Here is a 16061-nt window from a genome sequence, read left to right as displayed (position 1 = left end):
TATTAAACAGCATTGGTCTGTTTCTTGCATGGTGTCCTAACTGATGTTGCTTGTATCTGGTAGGAGTTAACGTCCTTTAGTTGTGCCCCTTTTGACCACTGGAGGGCAGTGTGTCCAAGCAAAGCAAATCCACCAAGAACAAAATGTACTCGGATAAATTTGAAAATGCTTTATGTACAAGTCGCACACACATAGTTCAGGACTTTTCAACAATGTAAGATTTATACATTTTGTACATCAGCTGACTAGAAACTTTCACTGACAATACTAACAGAAATGACATCTCGACGGACATTCAAGCTGTTTAACAAATAACCAAACATTGTAACTTGCCAAATTAGAAAAGATACACTGAATGTGCCTCAAGAACCTTTGATGTAGTTACAACAGCCAGAACATGTTCAGGTGTCTATTTTATACAAGCACAAAATTACTGTGTTATAGTACATATATAATGGGTGTTATAAAATCACATGTTCCTACATACAGACTGGTCAGATTGTAACGATTCAACTGAAGTCATTACGTGTCATGTTGTACAATATTTGTTTGTATATAACTATAGAGCTCCACATGTGCCTGCAGTTGTTGGCAGAAGGACAACTGGGGGCTGGCTTTGACCAATCTTGCTTACATGAAAAATGAAAAGTTATGTTTCCATTGAAGGGTTTATAGTCCCTGACATGAATACCTTGGTTAACCCCTAGTAGTAAGGCACAGTGACTAACAACACTAGAGCTCCATTCCAAATGAAAATAAATGTCCTACTGAATGTAATAACCCCAAAAGAGGTCAAAATAGTTTAACAAACATGTAGTCTCTAACATTGTGTCCTCATTTGGAAAGGATGTCCAAATGTAACCACCGTACATCAATTCAAAGCCATACTGAACATTACAAACCCCAATTAAGATAAATAAATGCTACTGCTGTTTTAGTATCATGGATACAATCCTCAGAAAGTTGTTGAATTGTAATTTATAATGATGGTACCAACAATGGGTAGCTCCTGTATGTTCCCTCCATCTTTACTGCATTGGAATTGATTAGCCATGATATTTGGGAAGGGAATATGGGATATTTTGTGCTGCATCCCTACACGGATGCCGTTGGGGTGGTTCACTACAGCATCTAACATTCACAGGTGGGTTTACTGGTCTCCTTCAGTGATCAGTTTATTTGGTCCAGAAAAATAACTTGGAGCACTGCTAAGAGTTTTTTTTTTTTTTTTTTTTACCAGAGTCAACACCGCCTGTGGCTTGTATCTCCTCTCCCCCACACACGTCTTTAGCACAAAAGTTCCCCTACGAATGTTATGGCTAATCAATTCCAATGCAGTAAAGATGGAGGACAGGGGTGGTACCATCGTCAAATTACATAATTCACCAACCACCAGAACGTTTCTGATTGTTTCCGTGATTCCGGTGTTAACCTCTTAAATGTAAAGTACCCATTATTTGGGGACCCTATTTAATTTTTCAGTTCAGTCTGGTATGAGAACGGTAGCCCCTATTTGCAAAAGCAGGGTATCTGCGGAAAGCGGAGTATCTTTGCTGTTGATCTGTGCCTTAGAAGCTTTGGTGAGTTACTGCCATATATGGACATAAGGGCTGGCCGAGCCGATGACCTCGTTTCAAGATGTCTGCTACCTACATTCCGGTTAGCCTTGTGAGGCATAAACGAAATCAACATGGAATACGTTGATTCATACCGTAAACCAGGATACCACATCATGAGGATGTCTTATTTGTCTGCATGTGACGTACAGTTGTTGATTTTACACGTTTTCACCAAACAGCAAAGGTAAACTTCGATTGGGTCTGTGTTTGAGCTATAGCTAAATGGGGGTATGACATTAATCTCTAGGTTGGTAGGAACAAATTTAGCCTATTGCCAAATGTATCTGATGACATGACTTAATGGCAACATCGAGTCACTATATTTGCGCATGAAAAATATGATGAAAACACATTGGATATCCCCTGTATGTCCGACACCCCGCAAATGTTTGCGAGAGGTTGGTGTTGTAGAAATTTAGTTTTTATAGTGAACATTAACCTTTGGGCACATGCAGTGTGCAAAAACAGTGCAATTACCACATTTAGACACTTTGGAGAGGTTGAAAGGACACTTGAATAACACCATCACAATGTTTGAGTGAGGTTGATATGGTAGAAAGTGTGTTTTATACTGAACAAATCGCATTAAGGGATTCCAAATATGTAATAGCACTGGAATTATCTAATTTACAGACATATGCCGCTTTGGAGAGGTTTAGGGACACTTGGAAACGTTATGTGACCACACTTACTAAAACATCTGCCATTTCTAGTTGTTAGGTCTATCAATCCCATTTTTTTCCTGATATTGTTCACATGTTGTGGAAGCCATCACATGTGTTTCCAGCTCTTGGCATCAATAATTCACTTATAGCTTGTCAATGAGCGATTACTTTCAAAATAAAAATGATTTTGTGTGTGCTTGATCTTGTGTATTCTGAACTATGTAACTCCTATCTTCTGATTCCCAGATGTCATCTTTTCAAATATACCACGTTTTTGCATGTCAGAATGATGTAATTACACATGAATAGTAGTTACCTTTGAGTATTTCTATTTAGGAGAAAATCTACATTTTGCCATTACATCTAAGAGGATAAAAACAGCAGCACAATTTGATGTCTGCTGGCCAGTCCAGTTGTCAGCCAACCAGAAGTGATGAGGAAGAGGAAAAGGGTGAGGTGTGAGGTTAGTGGTACATGCAGGTACTGTGCCCTAAAGAGAAGCCCAAATTATACAGAGGATGGAGTAGGTTAGCCTGATCCTAGATCTGTTTCACCAATGCCAACTCTAAATTATCATTAGCTGACCAGCTGAGTTGGCAAGACGGCACAAACAGATCTGGAAACAGGCTATGGGTGGGGGTAATGAGTTGAGAAAGATTTGTTGCATATTGTGCTGTAGTAACTGGCTAGAGCGTTAACCATGTGTCAGCTGGTTTAACCATCGCCCTCATCCTCCTTGTCCTTCTCTTCCTCGCTCGGTAAGTCCGGCAGTCGGAAACACTCCTCAAAGAAGTTGACCAGTGATTGGCTCAGGTGTTGCCGAGTGCCATCGCTATGCAGGAAGTGTCCCTCGTCTGGGTAGATCTACAGTACAAAAACAGAAAATAATGTAGGTAACACAATATTTGACACCCTGCTCATTACGCCTTCATTGCAATGTCCTAAACATGTCGTAAAGCTAAACTGTCAAGCCTACCTGTAAAGAGTAATTTGCCTTCTCGTTGATTAAATGGTTGATGAATTTTGCAGAGTGCTGGAAATGGACTTTCTCTGTAGGGAGGGAGAGCAGGTAACAGGATGTGCAAGATGTTTATATTCAGTCACAGTACTTCAACAACAATCAGGCTCAATCAGTTAAAATTACTTTGACAGTAACTTAGCCGATGCCCAAATAGGAGTTGGATAGGCAACAAAAACAAGTCTGGGACCAGGCTAACGTATTGATATTGTTTAAAGTAATGACTGTACCATCAGCGGTTGGATGGATAATCATGTACTTCCTGTCCATGAGACGACCTGCCCGATGTGCTAAACTGGCCATCTGAAGGAAAGAGAATGCCACCATGAAATACATAGCATCTTACACATTGACTGACTAGTGTAAATACAGTGTGTGAACTGTTGTCTTTACCGAGTATATTCGAGAGTCTGTCTTTGGTGATCCAAGGTACCGCTCTGAAAATGCTGAAGCTGGAGAATAAAGAAATAACACACACATAATATCATGTTATAAGGCACTGTTCATAGAACAATTTATAATTTGTGGGGATAAATTATTTGTGCAGTAAGAAATTGTGTTGCTAAAGAAAATAATCACGTTATACCGTATAACTCAAAATCTGTGATGGGTGAGACGGCGGCTCCACATTTAAGCAGGGAGTCATCAGAACTTAAAAGCATTGTGGCCAAATACCCTCCGTAAACCTATGGATAGATATGTTACAGTATCAAGTTTACTGAACCGACAGTACAGAAATGCATTGATGACATATCAAGGCTAGAGACTCCAGATACACCACTCCAAAGGTAGTTTCTTCCCAATTTAAGTACAAACTGCATACACACTCAAACGTTCTATAGACAAAGGAAGACTGAGTGCCAGACTGAAACCTATTGAATTGTTTATGTTGTCCGCTCTGTGTTGTTGCTGGACCGTAGTGTAGTAGTAGTGTGTCTCAAATGGCACACTAATCCTTTTACAGTGCATTACTTCTGGTTAAAAGTAGGCCACTACAATAGAGTGCCATTTGGCATGTACCCCCCCTAGATATGAGAGGGTGAGCTTCTGCTCTATTTTCCAGATGGAGTGAAAGCCCTCGTCCACTCTGAATATACACTGCTCAAAAAAATAAAGGGAACACTAAAATAACACATCCTAGATCTGAATGAATGAAATATTCTTATTAAATACTTTTTTCTTTACATAGTTGAATGTGCTCACAACAAAATCACTCAAAAATAATCAATGGAAATCAAATTTATCAACCCATGGAGGTCTGGATTTGGAGTCACACTCAAAATTAAAGTGGAAAACCACACTACAGGCTGATCAAAATGAGGCTCAGTAGTGTGTGTGGCCTCCACGTGCCTGTATGACCTCCCTACAATGCCTGGGCATGCTCCTGATGAGGTGGCAGATGGTCTCCTCCCAGACCTGGACTAAAGCATCCGCCAACTCCTGGACAGGCTGTGGTGCAACGTGGCGTTGGTGGATGGAGCGAGACATGATGTCCCAGATGTGTAAGACGCTTTTATGCAAATCGAACCCACCACCCTGGCGTGACAAGCACCATGCTCTACCAACTGAGCTACTCTTTCTTCAGCTCAAATACAGTACAAGAATTGACAAGAAGGGAAGTAAAGTGAACCCAATTACGTTTTTTAAAATAAGTAGCTAAGCTTGTTTTCTTCAAGCATTGATTGTCCTTACCTTTCCATATACTCCCATTCGACTTTTGTCGATGTACATTTCTTTGGATATCAGTCTGGAATAAAGAAGAAAAAAACAATCAATGCTTTGGTTGGAAGGTCAAAATAGGTATTACATTTCCAACAACACAGTAACGAACGTCCTGAAACAAACACATCATAATCATGTTTTCCCACTATAATTCAACTGTACCTGCATATATACTGAACAAAAATATAAATGCAACATGCAACAATTTAATATGTTTTACTGAGTTACAGCCCACCCACTTGGGGAGCCAGGCCCAGCCAATCAGAATACGTTTTTCCCTACAAAAGTGCTTTATTACAGACAGAAATACTATTTTATTACAGACAGAAATAACCCCCCTCCCCTCAGACAATTCCGCAGGTGAAGAAGCCGGATGTGGAGATCCTGGGCTGGCATGGTTACATGTGGTCTGTGGTTGTGAGGCCAGTTGGGCGTACTGCCAAATTCTCAAAAATGACATTGGAGGCTTATGGTAGAGAAATTAACATTAAATTATCTGGCAACAACTCCGGTGGACATTCCTTATGTCAGCATACCAATTGCACGCTCCCTCAACTTGAGACATCTATGGTATTGTGTTGTGTGACAAAACGGCACATTTGAGAATGGCCTTTTATTGTCCCCAGCATAAGGTGCATTTGTGTAATGATCATGCTATTTAATGAGCATCTTGATATGCCTCACCTGTCAGGTGGCTGGATTATTGGCGAAGGAGAAATGCTCACCGACAGGGATGTAAACAAATTTGTGCACAGAATTTGAGAGGATAGATATTTCTGTGATCTTTTATTTCAGGTCATGAAACATGGGACCAACACTTTACATGTTGCGTTTATATTTTTGTTCAGTATAAATACTGTAAGACGTAACATGGTATTAGTATATTATCATAAAGTAGGACCATTGATTTGAACTCTCAAGGAAGATTCTACTGTCCAGGTGTCTGTCTCTCACCTGAGTGCCTCCATCTGGTCCCTCTCCTCGATCACACCCAGTTTCCTCCTAATGTGGTGGAGGAGCTTGGTGCCCTGGAACCCGGACCCGTGGCCATCGAAGCGGATCACAATGGTGCTGTAACTGCTCACCAGCACCGTGGCCCAGTCCACACGGAACTGCTCTGTCACCATCTGTCCGCCAGGTGTTCCGTCTCTGAGGGAAACAGATGACAGGCTGAACCAATGTCCCCATTATAGCTCTCTGTGACAGGGTCCAAAGTCATGAGTCCAATGCCAAAACGGAATGTGCTATAATTCCTAATGTAATCCCTACTGGGGTTGGTGTGATTCATAGATAGTATGTTTATATCTAGAAAAACGTGTGTGTGGGTAGTTATTGCCATACTTACACTAGTAGCAGTAGGGGGTAGTGAGCTGTGTCTATGAAACCAGCTGGCTTCAGGATCTGCATTGTCAGAGCTGCAAGAAACAAGACTGTGTATTTGAATGTATTATGGATCCCCATTAGCTGTTGCCAAGGCAGCAGCTACTCTTCCTGGGGTCCAGCAAAATGAAGGCAGTTATACAATTTAAAAAACATTACAATACATTCACAGACTGTGTGCCCTCAGGCCCCTACTCCACCACAACCACATACTGTATATACAGTACAAAATCCATGTGTACGTATGTTATTGTGTGTGCGTATGTGTGTATGCATGTGTCTGTGCCTATGTTTGTGTTGATTCACAGTCCCGCTGTTCCATACGTTTTTTTTTATCTGTTTTTTAAAATCTTAAATTTTACTTCTAACATGAGGTACTTGATATGGAATAGAGTTCCATGTAGCCATGGCTCTATGTAGTACTGTGCACCTTCCATAGTCTGTTCTGGGAAGAGACTGTGAAGAGACCTCTTGTGGCATGTCTTGTGGGGTATGCATGGGTGTCCGAGGTGTGTGTCAGTAGTTCAAACAGACAGCTCGGTGCATTCAACGTCAACACCTCTCATAAATAAAAGCAGTGATTAAGTTAATCTCTCCTCCACTTTGAGCCAGGAGAGATTGACATGCATATTATTAATATTAGCTCTCTGCGTACATCCAAGGGCCAGCCGTGCTGCCCTTTTCTGAACCAATTGCAATTTTCCGAAGTCCTTTTTGGTGGCACCTGACCACGCGACAGAACAGTAGTTCAGGTGCGACAAAACTAGGGCCTGTAGGACCTGCCTTGTTGACAGTGCTGTCAATAAGGTAGAGCAGCGCCTTATCATGTACAGTCTTCTCCCAATCTTAGCTACTGTTGTATCAATATGTTTTGACCATGACAGTTTACAATCCAGGGTAACTCCAAGCAGTTTAGTCACCTCAACTTGCTCAATTTCCACATTATTTATTACAAGTTTTAGTTGAGATGTAGGGTATTTAGTGAATGATTTGTGCATGCTGTTCTTCTTAAAGGCCCAGTGCAGTCAAAAATGTGATTATCCTGTGTTTTATGCAGTACCAATCAAAAGTTTGGACACACCTACTCATTCAAGGGTTTTTCTTTATTTTTAATATTTTCTACATTGTTGAATAATAGTGAAGACATCACAACTATGCAATAACACATATGGAATCATGTAGTAACCAAAAAACTGTTAAACATATCAAAATATATATGTGACTCGTTTCAGGAAATGTTTCAGTATGTCGCGGGTCACCACTTCACAGGAGAGCCATTTGAACAGAAACGTTTTTTTTCAAAATGCATTTTTTGGCAGAAATGAACTTTCATGTGCCTTAAATATCTGTAAATATTAAAAAATTGTTAAATTGTGAACCTAGTTGGTTAAGCCACAGACAAAGTGAAAAACCTTCCCACTAACCATGATTGGCTGAGATAATGAGTGGGTTGGACATGCCGAGAGAAGAGTTCAGATTGGTCTGCTATATAGAGGCTTCTGTCTATTTGAGCTGTGTTGGTAATCCTGTTAAATTCAGCTTTTTAAAAATGTATTGTGTAGTGGAGCTGCATAAGTGTTGATAGCTAAAGAGATGGAGAAAACACCTCTCTCCTTAAAACTAAGAGCAACCATGGCATGGCATCCGAAACAGAAAGTGGTTTCGTTTCAAGCTAATGTGTACTGTTAGCTAGCTAGCTGAGGTTAGCTGGCTGGCTCGCTAGCAAGGCATGCAAGGCATGATACCTACTGTAATCATCTATGGTGATGGTCTCGTACTCCACTTTGGGCATCTGCATGCTGTGGTACGTGTTATTCACTCCCTCGTTAGTCTCCAGGTCCAGGACCTCTGCAGTGACATGGAAGAAACAGTCTGATTGTTCACTTACAGTACTGTCTGAGTGGCAGCTTCATAAAGCATCTAACACATTTCCCATTGAATGATGTGAGATATAAAAGACACTATGCTGAATAAAAGGCCCCTCAGCTTCAGTGCTCTTTATGGTACAGGCCAGGGTCAGGCCTCATGACACTCACTCTGTATGTCTTTGGTACTGTAGATGGCAACACTGGGTACATCAGGGCCTGGATAGGGATATATGTGGAGAGGGAGAGAGAGAAAGGGGTGGAGGTTGTCAGTTATTATAGGATGAAGCATTTTAAGGTTCAGATGAATGGCCTCAAATGGAGAAGCAAAGAAAACACTCAAATCCTTTTTTCTGTAGCATTTCACTTCAAATCAGAGCTCATTCAAAAATGCCTCTGGTTTATTCCACGAAGGTACGTTTTGTGTCCATTTGGTATATTGTGCCACGCATTTGAAAGACTGTTAAATTAAATGAAATAAATAAAGACCCCATGGAGAATTTTAAAATATTTTTTTTTTAAATGATATGATTGAAGACTTGCTAAACTGCCCAAAATGCAGCCCCTGTGCACCCTCTGTTACTTCTAAGAAGACTTTATCCCACTTAACCTCAATATTTCTCCAAGATGTCACCATCATTGTCATTTAAAGTCATTTCTGAAGATTCATATTTATTTAATGTGATTAGTTTTAATTCTGTTCCTCATTATAAGGTCAACCCTGTTACATGAACTGAACTCTCGTTTAAATATGTTTTTTTTTAAAGAAACATTAAACATCTAATAGTCTAATCATAGTGTAAAAGCCGGTTAACTGGTTCTACTCTTTTTGGCCATTTTCTGGTGTTTCGTGGTAGAAAACTGAGCGGGTCGAGCACAGATAGACAGGCTACAAATGTTTGAACAATTCGTTTTTTTAAGAAGCTTTAATTGCCACTCCCTGTTGCACATAACAAGCTTCCATTCCCCCTGTCACAAGGGGATTTATGGCTGATTTAAGATGAAATCGTCAACCCTGATACAGTCAACCCTGATACAGTCAACCCAGATACAGTCAACCCAGATACAGTCAACCCAGATACAGTCAACCCAGACACAGTCAACCCAGATACAGTCAACCCATATACAGTCAACCCAGATACAGTCAACCCAGATACAGTCAACCCCGATACAGTCAACCCCGATACAGTCAACCCCGATACAGTCAACCCCGAAACAGTCAACCCCGACACAGTCAACCCCGACACAGTCAACCCAGACACAGTCAACCCAGACACAGTCAACCCAGACACAGTCAACCCAGATACAGTCAACCCAGATACAGTCAACCCAGATACTTTATTTGACACTTAGGCACTTACTGTTGTAATTTTTATTTTACCTGTTGAGATGGTTTTATGAAGTTGAACATGTGCTCTTTATAACAGAATGTTTATTTTTATTTTTTTATTATTAAAAAATACATTTACATTTCTCAAAAGGCACTGAATTGGTGGAATGAGCACTCTGTTTCTCTTACCATCTTTAGTAATGCAAGTCTAGAAATAATACCTCTCAGCCAGCCATGTGTCATTACTGAGAAGCCACTGTCTGTCTGTACCACCTTGGGGAGCAGCTGAATGAATACCCGGCTGTTATTATTACTCCAGACAGTTAGACCAGGGCTGGTCTCCTCTCACAAGAGCTAATTAACGAAATATGGTTTCTCTTTTTCCTCTCTGGAGCGGGCCCTCTAAACAAATCAGCTGTCATGGCAACCACACTAGTAGGAGAAATAAGGATGATGAATATTCTCAGAGGAAATGAGAACACAGACTTAAACAAGGCCATGGGCCCTACTCTCATTCTATAGATAGACCCTGTCTGACACACAGGAAGCAGGGCAGGAAATAGGGCTCTATGCCAACTACTGTAGTTTGATACACAGCAGGAACACTTTTTAGGGTGCAGGCTGGCGATTCACATTTGGCAAGGGGCTTGAGTTGTCTGACTGGCAAATAGAAACACTGGTTAGTTCCGACTGCTGTCACATTCAATAAAACCTTTTGCCACAGCAAAATATTTTGACTGAGCATGTTTAGTGTCAGTGTAGATTTTTAAATCTACACTGACACGAAACACCCACTAAAACCCTGTCAGCATAGTGAAAGACTTCAATGTATTTGTATATCACAAAAATATACTGATTCAGTTGAGTGCAACATATGCTGCTTAGTGTTCAGGATTCAAGGTCAGGAGCACTCACCTTTACAGTTGAGCAGGAAGTACTGCATGTTGTGGCTGAAGGAGCCGTCCACATAGCCACACTTGAACTCACACGACAGACAGCAGCGGTTAAATGGGCCATTGGTGTCCGCACTGACACAGGATAGATACAGTAAACCACGCTATTAGCATTATACGCTATTAGATTTTTAAAAAGACACCTAAATAGTGATCTCACACAGAATAACCATTAGAGAGCTAAATCCCAAAATGTAATTATACCTGTAGAGGTGTCGTCGTTTTGGATCATCCTCTGTGCTCAAAAAGTATCTGTAAAACATTGTGATGAAGATCAGTTTGGCGTTTAATGACCATTACCTGAACAAGACGGTCAGGTAAGTCAAATACCCCTGGTAACATTTGATCAACTATAAGCAATAGGAAATCATATTGGTACTATTTGGTCATGTTGCTGTAATGTATGGGTCGGAAAGGCTTACATGAGCTGCCTTTCTTGGCTGTAGGCCAGTATCTGAGTCACGTCCCAGTCTCCTGATGTCAGGGACTGCAGAGTGTCTGTGCTGGTGTTGGGCTGGAATGGAACAATACATGTCAACATGACAACTACACGTCTGGATAGAAGAGCTGGTTATCTATAACAGCTCATACAGACCAGGCTGGGCATATCCGAGGCCGGGATTCAATCCAAGGTACATTATAGGGCAGCGCATTGAACTTGACTTGCGCTGCGTTTACCATGAGTTCGTTCTCCGCAGACGTCGGGGGAAATGCTTTTAAAAGGTGCGTTGTGGGCTGTCCAGTGCGCTGCTCTATAATGCGGCTACAGTTTAAGAGAAGAGAAGAGACTGAGGTGTTTTACCTGGGAGGTGGACATGGAGATATGGAAGAACTTTCCCCTTCCACCCTGAGGAATAGCTCTGGTGAAGAAGAACTTGTATCCATCATGGGAGAAGAGTGGCTCCTCGTTCTGCAACAGGAAGAGAAAGAAGTAGGTGGGTGTGTGTGAGTGAGTGAGGGAGGGAGTATATTGAGACAGCTCAACTGTTACACTGCACCTCTGTCCTTCCTACCCCCTCCTCCTGTAATGTATGTATTTCACTGGATCGTTTAAAAAAAACGTGTGTTGTGATACATGTTATGCTCTTAGTGTTCTGATCACTCACCTGTCTGTGTAGCCAGCCCTCACTTTCATCCTCATGTTTCTGGAAAAATAACAGGGCGGTTACAAAATGAATACTGCATGCATGTCCACCGTGCTTTTTCTCAAGTTACATACTGCAGTATTTTATTTGAATGGAGAGGACGGAAAGTAAGGACAACTTGGATTGTGACTGAGGAGGCAAGAAAGAAGTAGGGCTTAATGTTAGAGAGGGTGGCGGTGTGTGTGTGTGTGCAGGCGCGTGTTTCACCTTGGTGCACACTCCTGTGGTGGCCTCACACAGTGTCAGTATGGAGTTGTTCTGAGCTCTGTTCAGCCAATTGACTGCCAGCTTGGTGCTGGTGGCCCACTTTACCATTGTGATGTAATATTCTCTTCTAAAAGAAAGAATGGAATGTGTTACAACTTACTTACAATTTTTCTCTGCAGGATTACCTGAAAGGTGACAAGTTTGCATCTCTGCTATTCCCTACGGGGTAGTAAATATGACCTTTAACCTTGTGTCACAGTGTCAGTCAGTCTGTGAGACCCTCACCCTATCCTGGGGTCGTCTGGCTTCTTCATCTCCACCGTGTGAAGGGGTCCGTTCAGACTCACCACAGACAGGTGTACTACAGGGTTGTCCTCCCCAGCCTGCAGGGGCAGAGACAGCTTATGCCAGAGATCATATCATTCTGTGGGTTATACAGTATCTATATTGACCATTTCTGTCTGCGTGAAGTCGACTGTCAGATCCATACGACTCTATAAGAGTTTATCCCTTTCCTGAACGTTCTGCACAACAACACTACGTACTCATTCAAAACCACTAACCCAGAAAAGTCAAGGCGGTGTAGAGCAGAAAGGACCGAGAATATTGAAGAGACTGTATCTAGGACCTACGGTACCTTAGGGTAGTGACACTCCAGCCCTGTTGGATACAGGGCGCCAGTGAAGATGGGGACCTCCATCTTGCGCACCAGGGTGTCGTTGATGGTGGCATAGGCCAGTCTGAGACCGTCTGGAGACCACCAATGGGCTATGTGGGTCTGCAGTATCTCCTCTGTAACAGCATACACGCCCATAAACAATTAACTACTGTATCACAAACAATGTCCATTTATCATTCAAGACAATCGGCCCTCTGTAATTATTGGGACAGTGAAGCATTTTTTCTTCTTTTGACTCTATACTTCAAAGGTTTGATTTGAAATTAAACACTGACTATGAGGTTAAAGTGCAGACTGTCAGCTTTCATTTGAGGGTATTTTCATCCATAAAGGACAGGGTGTTACCTAGTCAGTTGTACAACTGAATGCCTTCAACTGAAATGTGCCCTCCAATAGAAATGAATGGTAAATAATGTATCAGTTTGGAGTCATTTTTATTGTAAATAATATGTTTCTAAACACTTGTACATGAATGTGGATGCTACCATGATCACAGATAATCCAGAATGAATCCGGAATTATGGTAGCATCCACATTCATGTGGAAGTGTTAAAATCATATTATATTCTTATTTACAATAAAAGTGACTCCAAAATGACACAATACATTATTTACCACGTATTTCTTTTGGGCACAAAATAATCTGAAACACAACCAAAACAAACAGCAAATGCATCCAACAAATTTGTAGAGTCACAAACTTGATATAGTCATTGTGTGCTATGAATATGGAATTAAATAGTTAACGTTTTATTACTTGAATACACATGAATTTGTCACAATACCTTTGGTGCCCTAAAATGGTGGGACTATCCACAAAAAGTGTTGTAATTTCTAAACAGTTCACCCGATATGGATGAAAATACCCCAAAATGAAAGCTGACCGTCTGCACTTTAACCTCATAGTCAGTGTTTAATTTCAAATCCAAACTTTTGGAGTATAGAGCCAAAAGATTTTTTAAATGCTTCACTGCCCCAATAATTTCGGAGGGCACTGTATATGTAGTCAATGCTGTTCATCGACAACAGCTCTGAATTCAATATCATAGTGTCCTCTAAGCTCACAACAAAGCTCAGGGCTCTGGGACTGAACTCCTCCCTAAATAGCTAGGTCTTGGACTGATGGCTCACTCCCAGGGGGTGAAGGTAGGCAACATTATCTCATCCACACTGATCTTCAACACATGGGCCCCACAAGGGAGCGTTCTCAGTCCCCTCCTGCACTCTCATAGTCACTTTACCAATACCTACATGTACCAATTACCTCGACTAACCTGGACCCCCTCACAATGACTCGGTACTGGTACCCCCTGTTGTTATTTTATCGTTACTTTAAAAAACTTTTCTTTTTTTTTTACTTTAGGTTATTTAGTAAATATTTTCTTAACTCTATTTCTTGAACAGTAAGTAAGCATTTCACAATAAGGTCTACCTGTTGTATTCGGGCGCATGTGACAAATCAAATTTGATTTTGATTTGAAATGGTCAAACCATACAGACACCGTGGTGAAGAAGGCATGACAGCGACTCTTCAACCTCAGAAGGCTGAACAAATTCAGCCTGTTCTACAGGAGCACCATCGAGAGCATACTGTCGGGCTGTATCACAGCCTGGTACGGCAACCGCACTGCCGCTGACTGCAAGGCTCTACAGAGGGTGGTACACTCAGCCGAACGCACCATTGGGTGCACACTGCCTGCCCTCTAGTACACGTACAACACAAGGTGTCGTAGGAAGGCCAAGAAAATCATCAAAGGCCTCAGCCACCTGAGCCACAGCATGTTCTCCCAGCTTCCATCACTGAAGGACATTTACCCTGCCCTCACCCCCCTCAGTCACTTCTCTTTGACCTGCAATGTTGGAGCTCGGGCTTAAGAATTTCACTGAACCCTGCAAATGCATCTGTGACCCTGTGCATGTGACTAATAAAATCATCTAAGTTTAAAAGATAGTCATTGGGTTAATCAGTCCCTCAGGATTCCGCGATTCTGCGATCGCATAATTCAATGCAAAATCAACCAATCAGCGCATATTATGCGAGAGCTCGCAATTTTCACCAATTCCCGCACTTTACCGCATAAAATTGTCCAATCAAAAGCGGTTTCGTAATTTTGACGAATTACTGCACTTTTACCGTGGAAAAGGGCCCAATCCAACCACATGTCAACAACGTTATTTCTCCCTGGCCTGTCAGTGTATTCACGTGTGAAGACGATGGCAGAAGACCGTGTGAAACAATTTCAAGGGCTGAAAGAATCAAGGTGAGTGGTGTTTTACTCAAACTCAAAAAAATAATTAATTGGTAAATGTCCTGACTGAAATATCTTTATTAATCCATCATCTTTGGTAGAAAGTCAAGCTGTCACCGAGAACATTCCGCAATTTGCTGTTTAATTTAATACTCAAAGAGAGCGAGCGAGAGATGTATTCTGCTTAAAATTGTTCTAAAACTGAGCATATTACTTGTATTGCTTTATATGAAATTAACGTGAAGGAAAAAAACCATTGCAAAATATTTCGCAGAATTTCAGAATAAATGACGCAAAATCAAGAATTCTTGGCCGCAGAAATCACAAAACAAATGTGGCAAAATCCTGGAAGGACTGGTTAATAATAGTAAAGCTAATAGTCTAGTTTACTGATACACTGTACTGTACATGTCATCCTGTCCCAAAGTAACTTCATTAGCTGTGTGTGCTGATAAAGGGTATCTAATACAATAACACTGTGTAAACAGATGCTGATGTATTAGATGTGCTGTGGCTTATATCTGATTTATGGCACCCATTTACTGTACTGGAGGAGATTATGTTGTGTGTAAACATACGTCTTTGTCATGTCTTTATCATTCATCAGGTGTGAAGAGCACATGTCAAAAGGTCATTTGAAAACAGAGGTAAGGAAAAGGACAAGACAAGTAATTACGGAAATGAATGGACAAAGTCAAATATAATCCACCAATGCCCACCAGGTGGCAACATAGACCTCCCAGGAAGGCCTCATATGAGAAAAATAGTACAAACAGGCAGCAACCATTCCCTGAGACAAACACAATAATGACTCAACTCCAAAGACCTTGGCTGTGGGTTCTCTGATTCAGTTGACAGAAAATGAGGATGGTCTGCGAAGGATGATGAAGACCAGCATACAGAGATTGTGAGTGGGAGAGTGGTGATTGATGGGTATATTGGACAATGAACAACCATGTTGAGTCATCGATCCCCTCTCTAAGAATGAGATACGGATTATGAAATAACTCATTGACCGCATTCAAGAACAGTGGTCAACACAATCTTCAGTACAGTATGACAGCAGACATCCAACCATTTCTATTGCTGCATAGAAGACTGCTGTATAAAAGACCATATGGATAATTACAGGGTATGAATAGCAGGGTTGGGGTCAATTCTGAATTGCATTGTGACTTGCTCTTTAATTCCAATAAAATTATTTAATTTGATTTGAATTTGAATTGGCC

At 41.3% G+C, this 16061-nt stretch overlaps 1 protein-coding gene and 1 long non-coding RNA gene across 3 annotated transcripts in view; one reads left to right on the top strand and one right to left on the bottom strand.

Annotated features, from left to right (window-relative positions):
- Positions 1-154: 154 nt before the first annotated feature.
- LOC110508657 (A-type potassium channel modulatory protein DPP6) overlaps positions 155-16061 on the bottom strand; it is a 121509-nt gene continuing 105602 nt past the window's right edge. For both annotated transcript variants that reach the window (XM_021589344.3, XM_036966513.2), the window contains exons 9-26: positions 12542-12696; positions 12190-12287; positions 11905-12031; positions 11659-11697; positions 11355-11462; positions 10975-11066; positions 10757-10804; positions 10515-10627; positions 8441-8488; positions 8154-8252; positions 6370-6439; positions 5979-6173; positions 4995-5049; positions 3889-3988; positions 3696-3754; positions 3533-3605; positions 3261-3334; positions 155-3148 (exon numbers count right to left, since the gene is read on the bottom strand). In XM_021589344.3, the coding sequence (XP_021445019.1) occupies positions 2999-3148; positions 3261-3334; positions 3533-3605; positions 3696-3754; positions 3889-3988; positions 4995-5049; positions 5979-6173; positions 6370-6439; positions 8154-8252; positions 8441-8488; positions 10515-10627; positions 10757-10804; positions 10975-11066; positions 11355-11462; positions 11659-11697; positions 11905-12031; positions 12190-12287; positions 12542-12696 (1703 nt within the window). In that variant the 3' untranslated portion in view covers positions 155-2998. The remainder of the gene's footprint in view (positions 3149-3260; positions 3335-3532; positions 3606-3695; positions 3755-3888; positions 3989-4994; positions 5050-5978; positions 6174-6369; positions 6440-8153; positions 8253-8440; positions 8489-10514; positions 10628-10756; positions 10805-10974; positions 11067-11354; positions 11463-11658; positions 11698-11904; positions 12032-12189; positions 12288-12541; positions 12697-16061) is intronic.
- On the top strand, positions 1572-4417 carry LOC149970790 (uncharacterized). The gene is made up of 2 exons (XR_016492872.1): positions 1572-1803; positions 2621-4417. It is a non-coding gene; the product is annotated as an uncharacterized LOC149970790 (long non-coding RNA).

Source organism: Oncorhynchus mykiss, chromosome 28, assembly GCF_057628025.1.
Source record: "Oncorhynchus mykiss isolate SJ-2025 chromosome 28, ASM5762802v1, whole genome shotgun sequence".
Lineage (NCBI taxonomy): Eukaryota > Metazoa > Chordata > Actinopteri > Salmoniformes > Salmonidae > Oncorhynchus > Oncorhynchus mykiss.
This window is presented reverse-complemented; position numbering and strand designations above follow the sequence as displayed.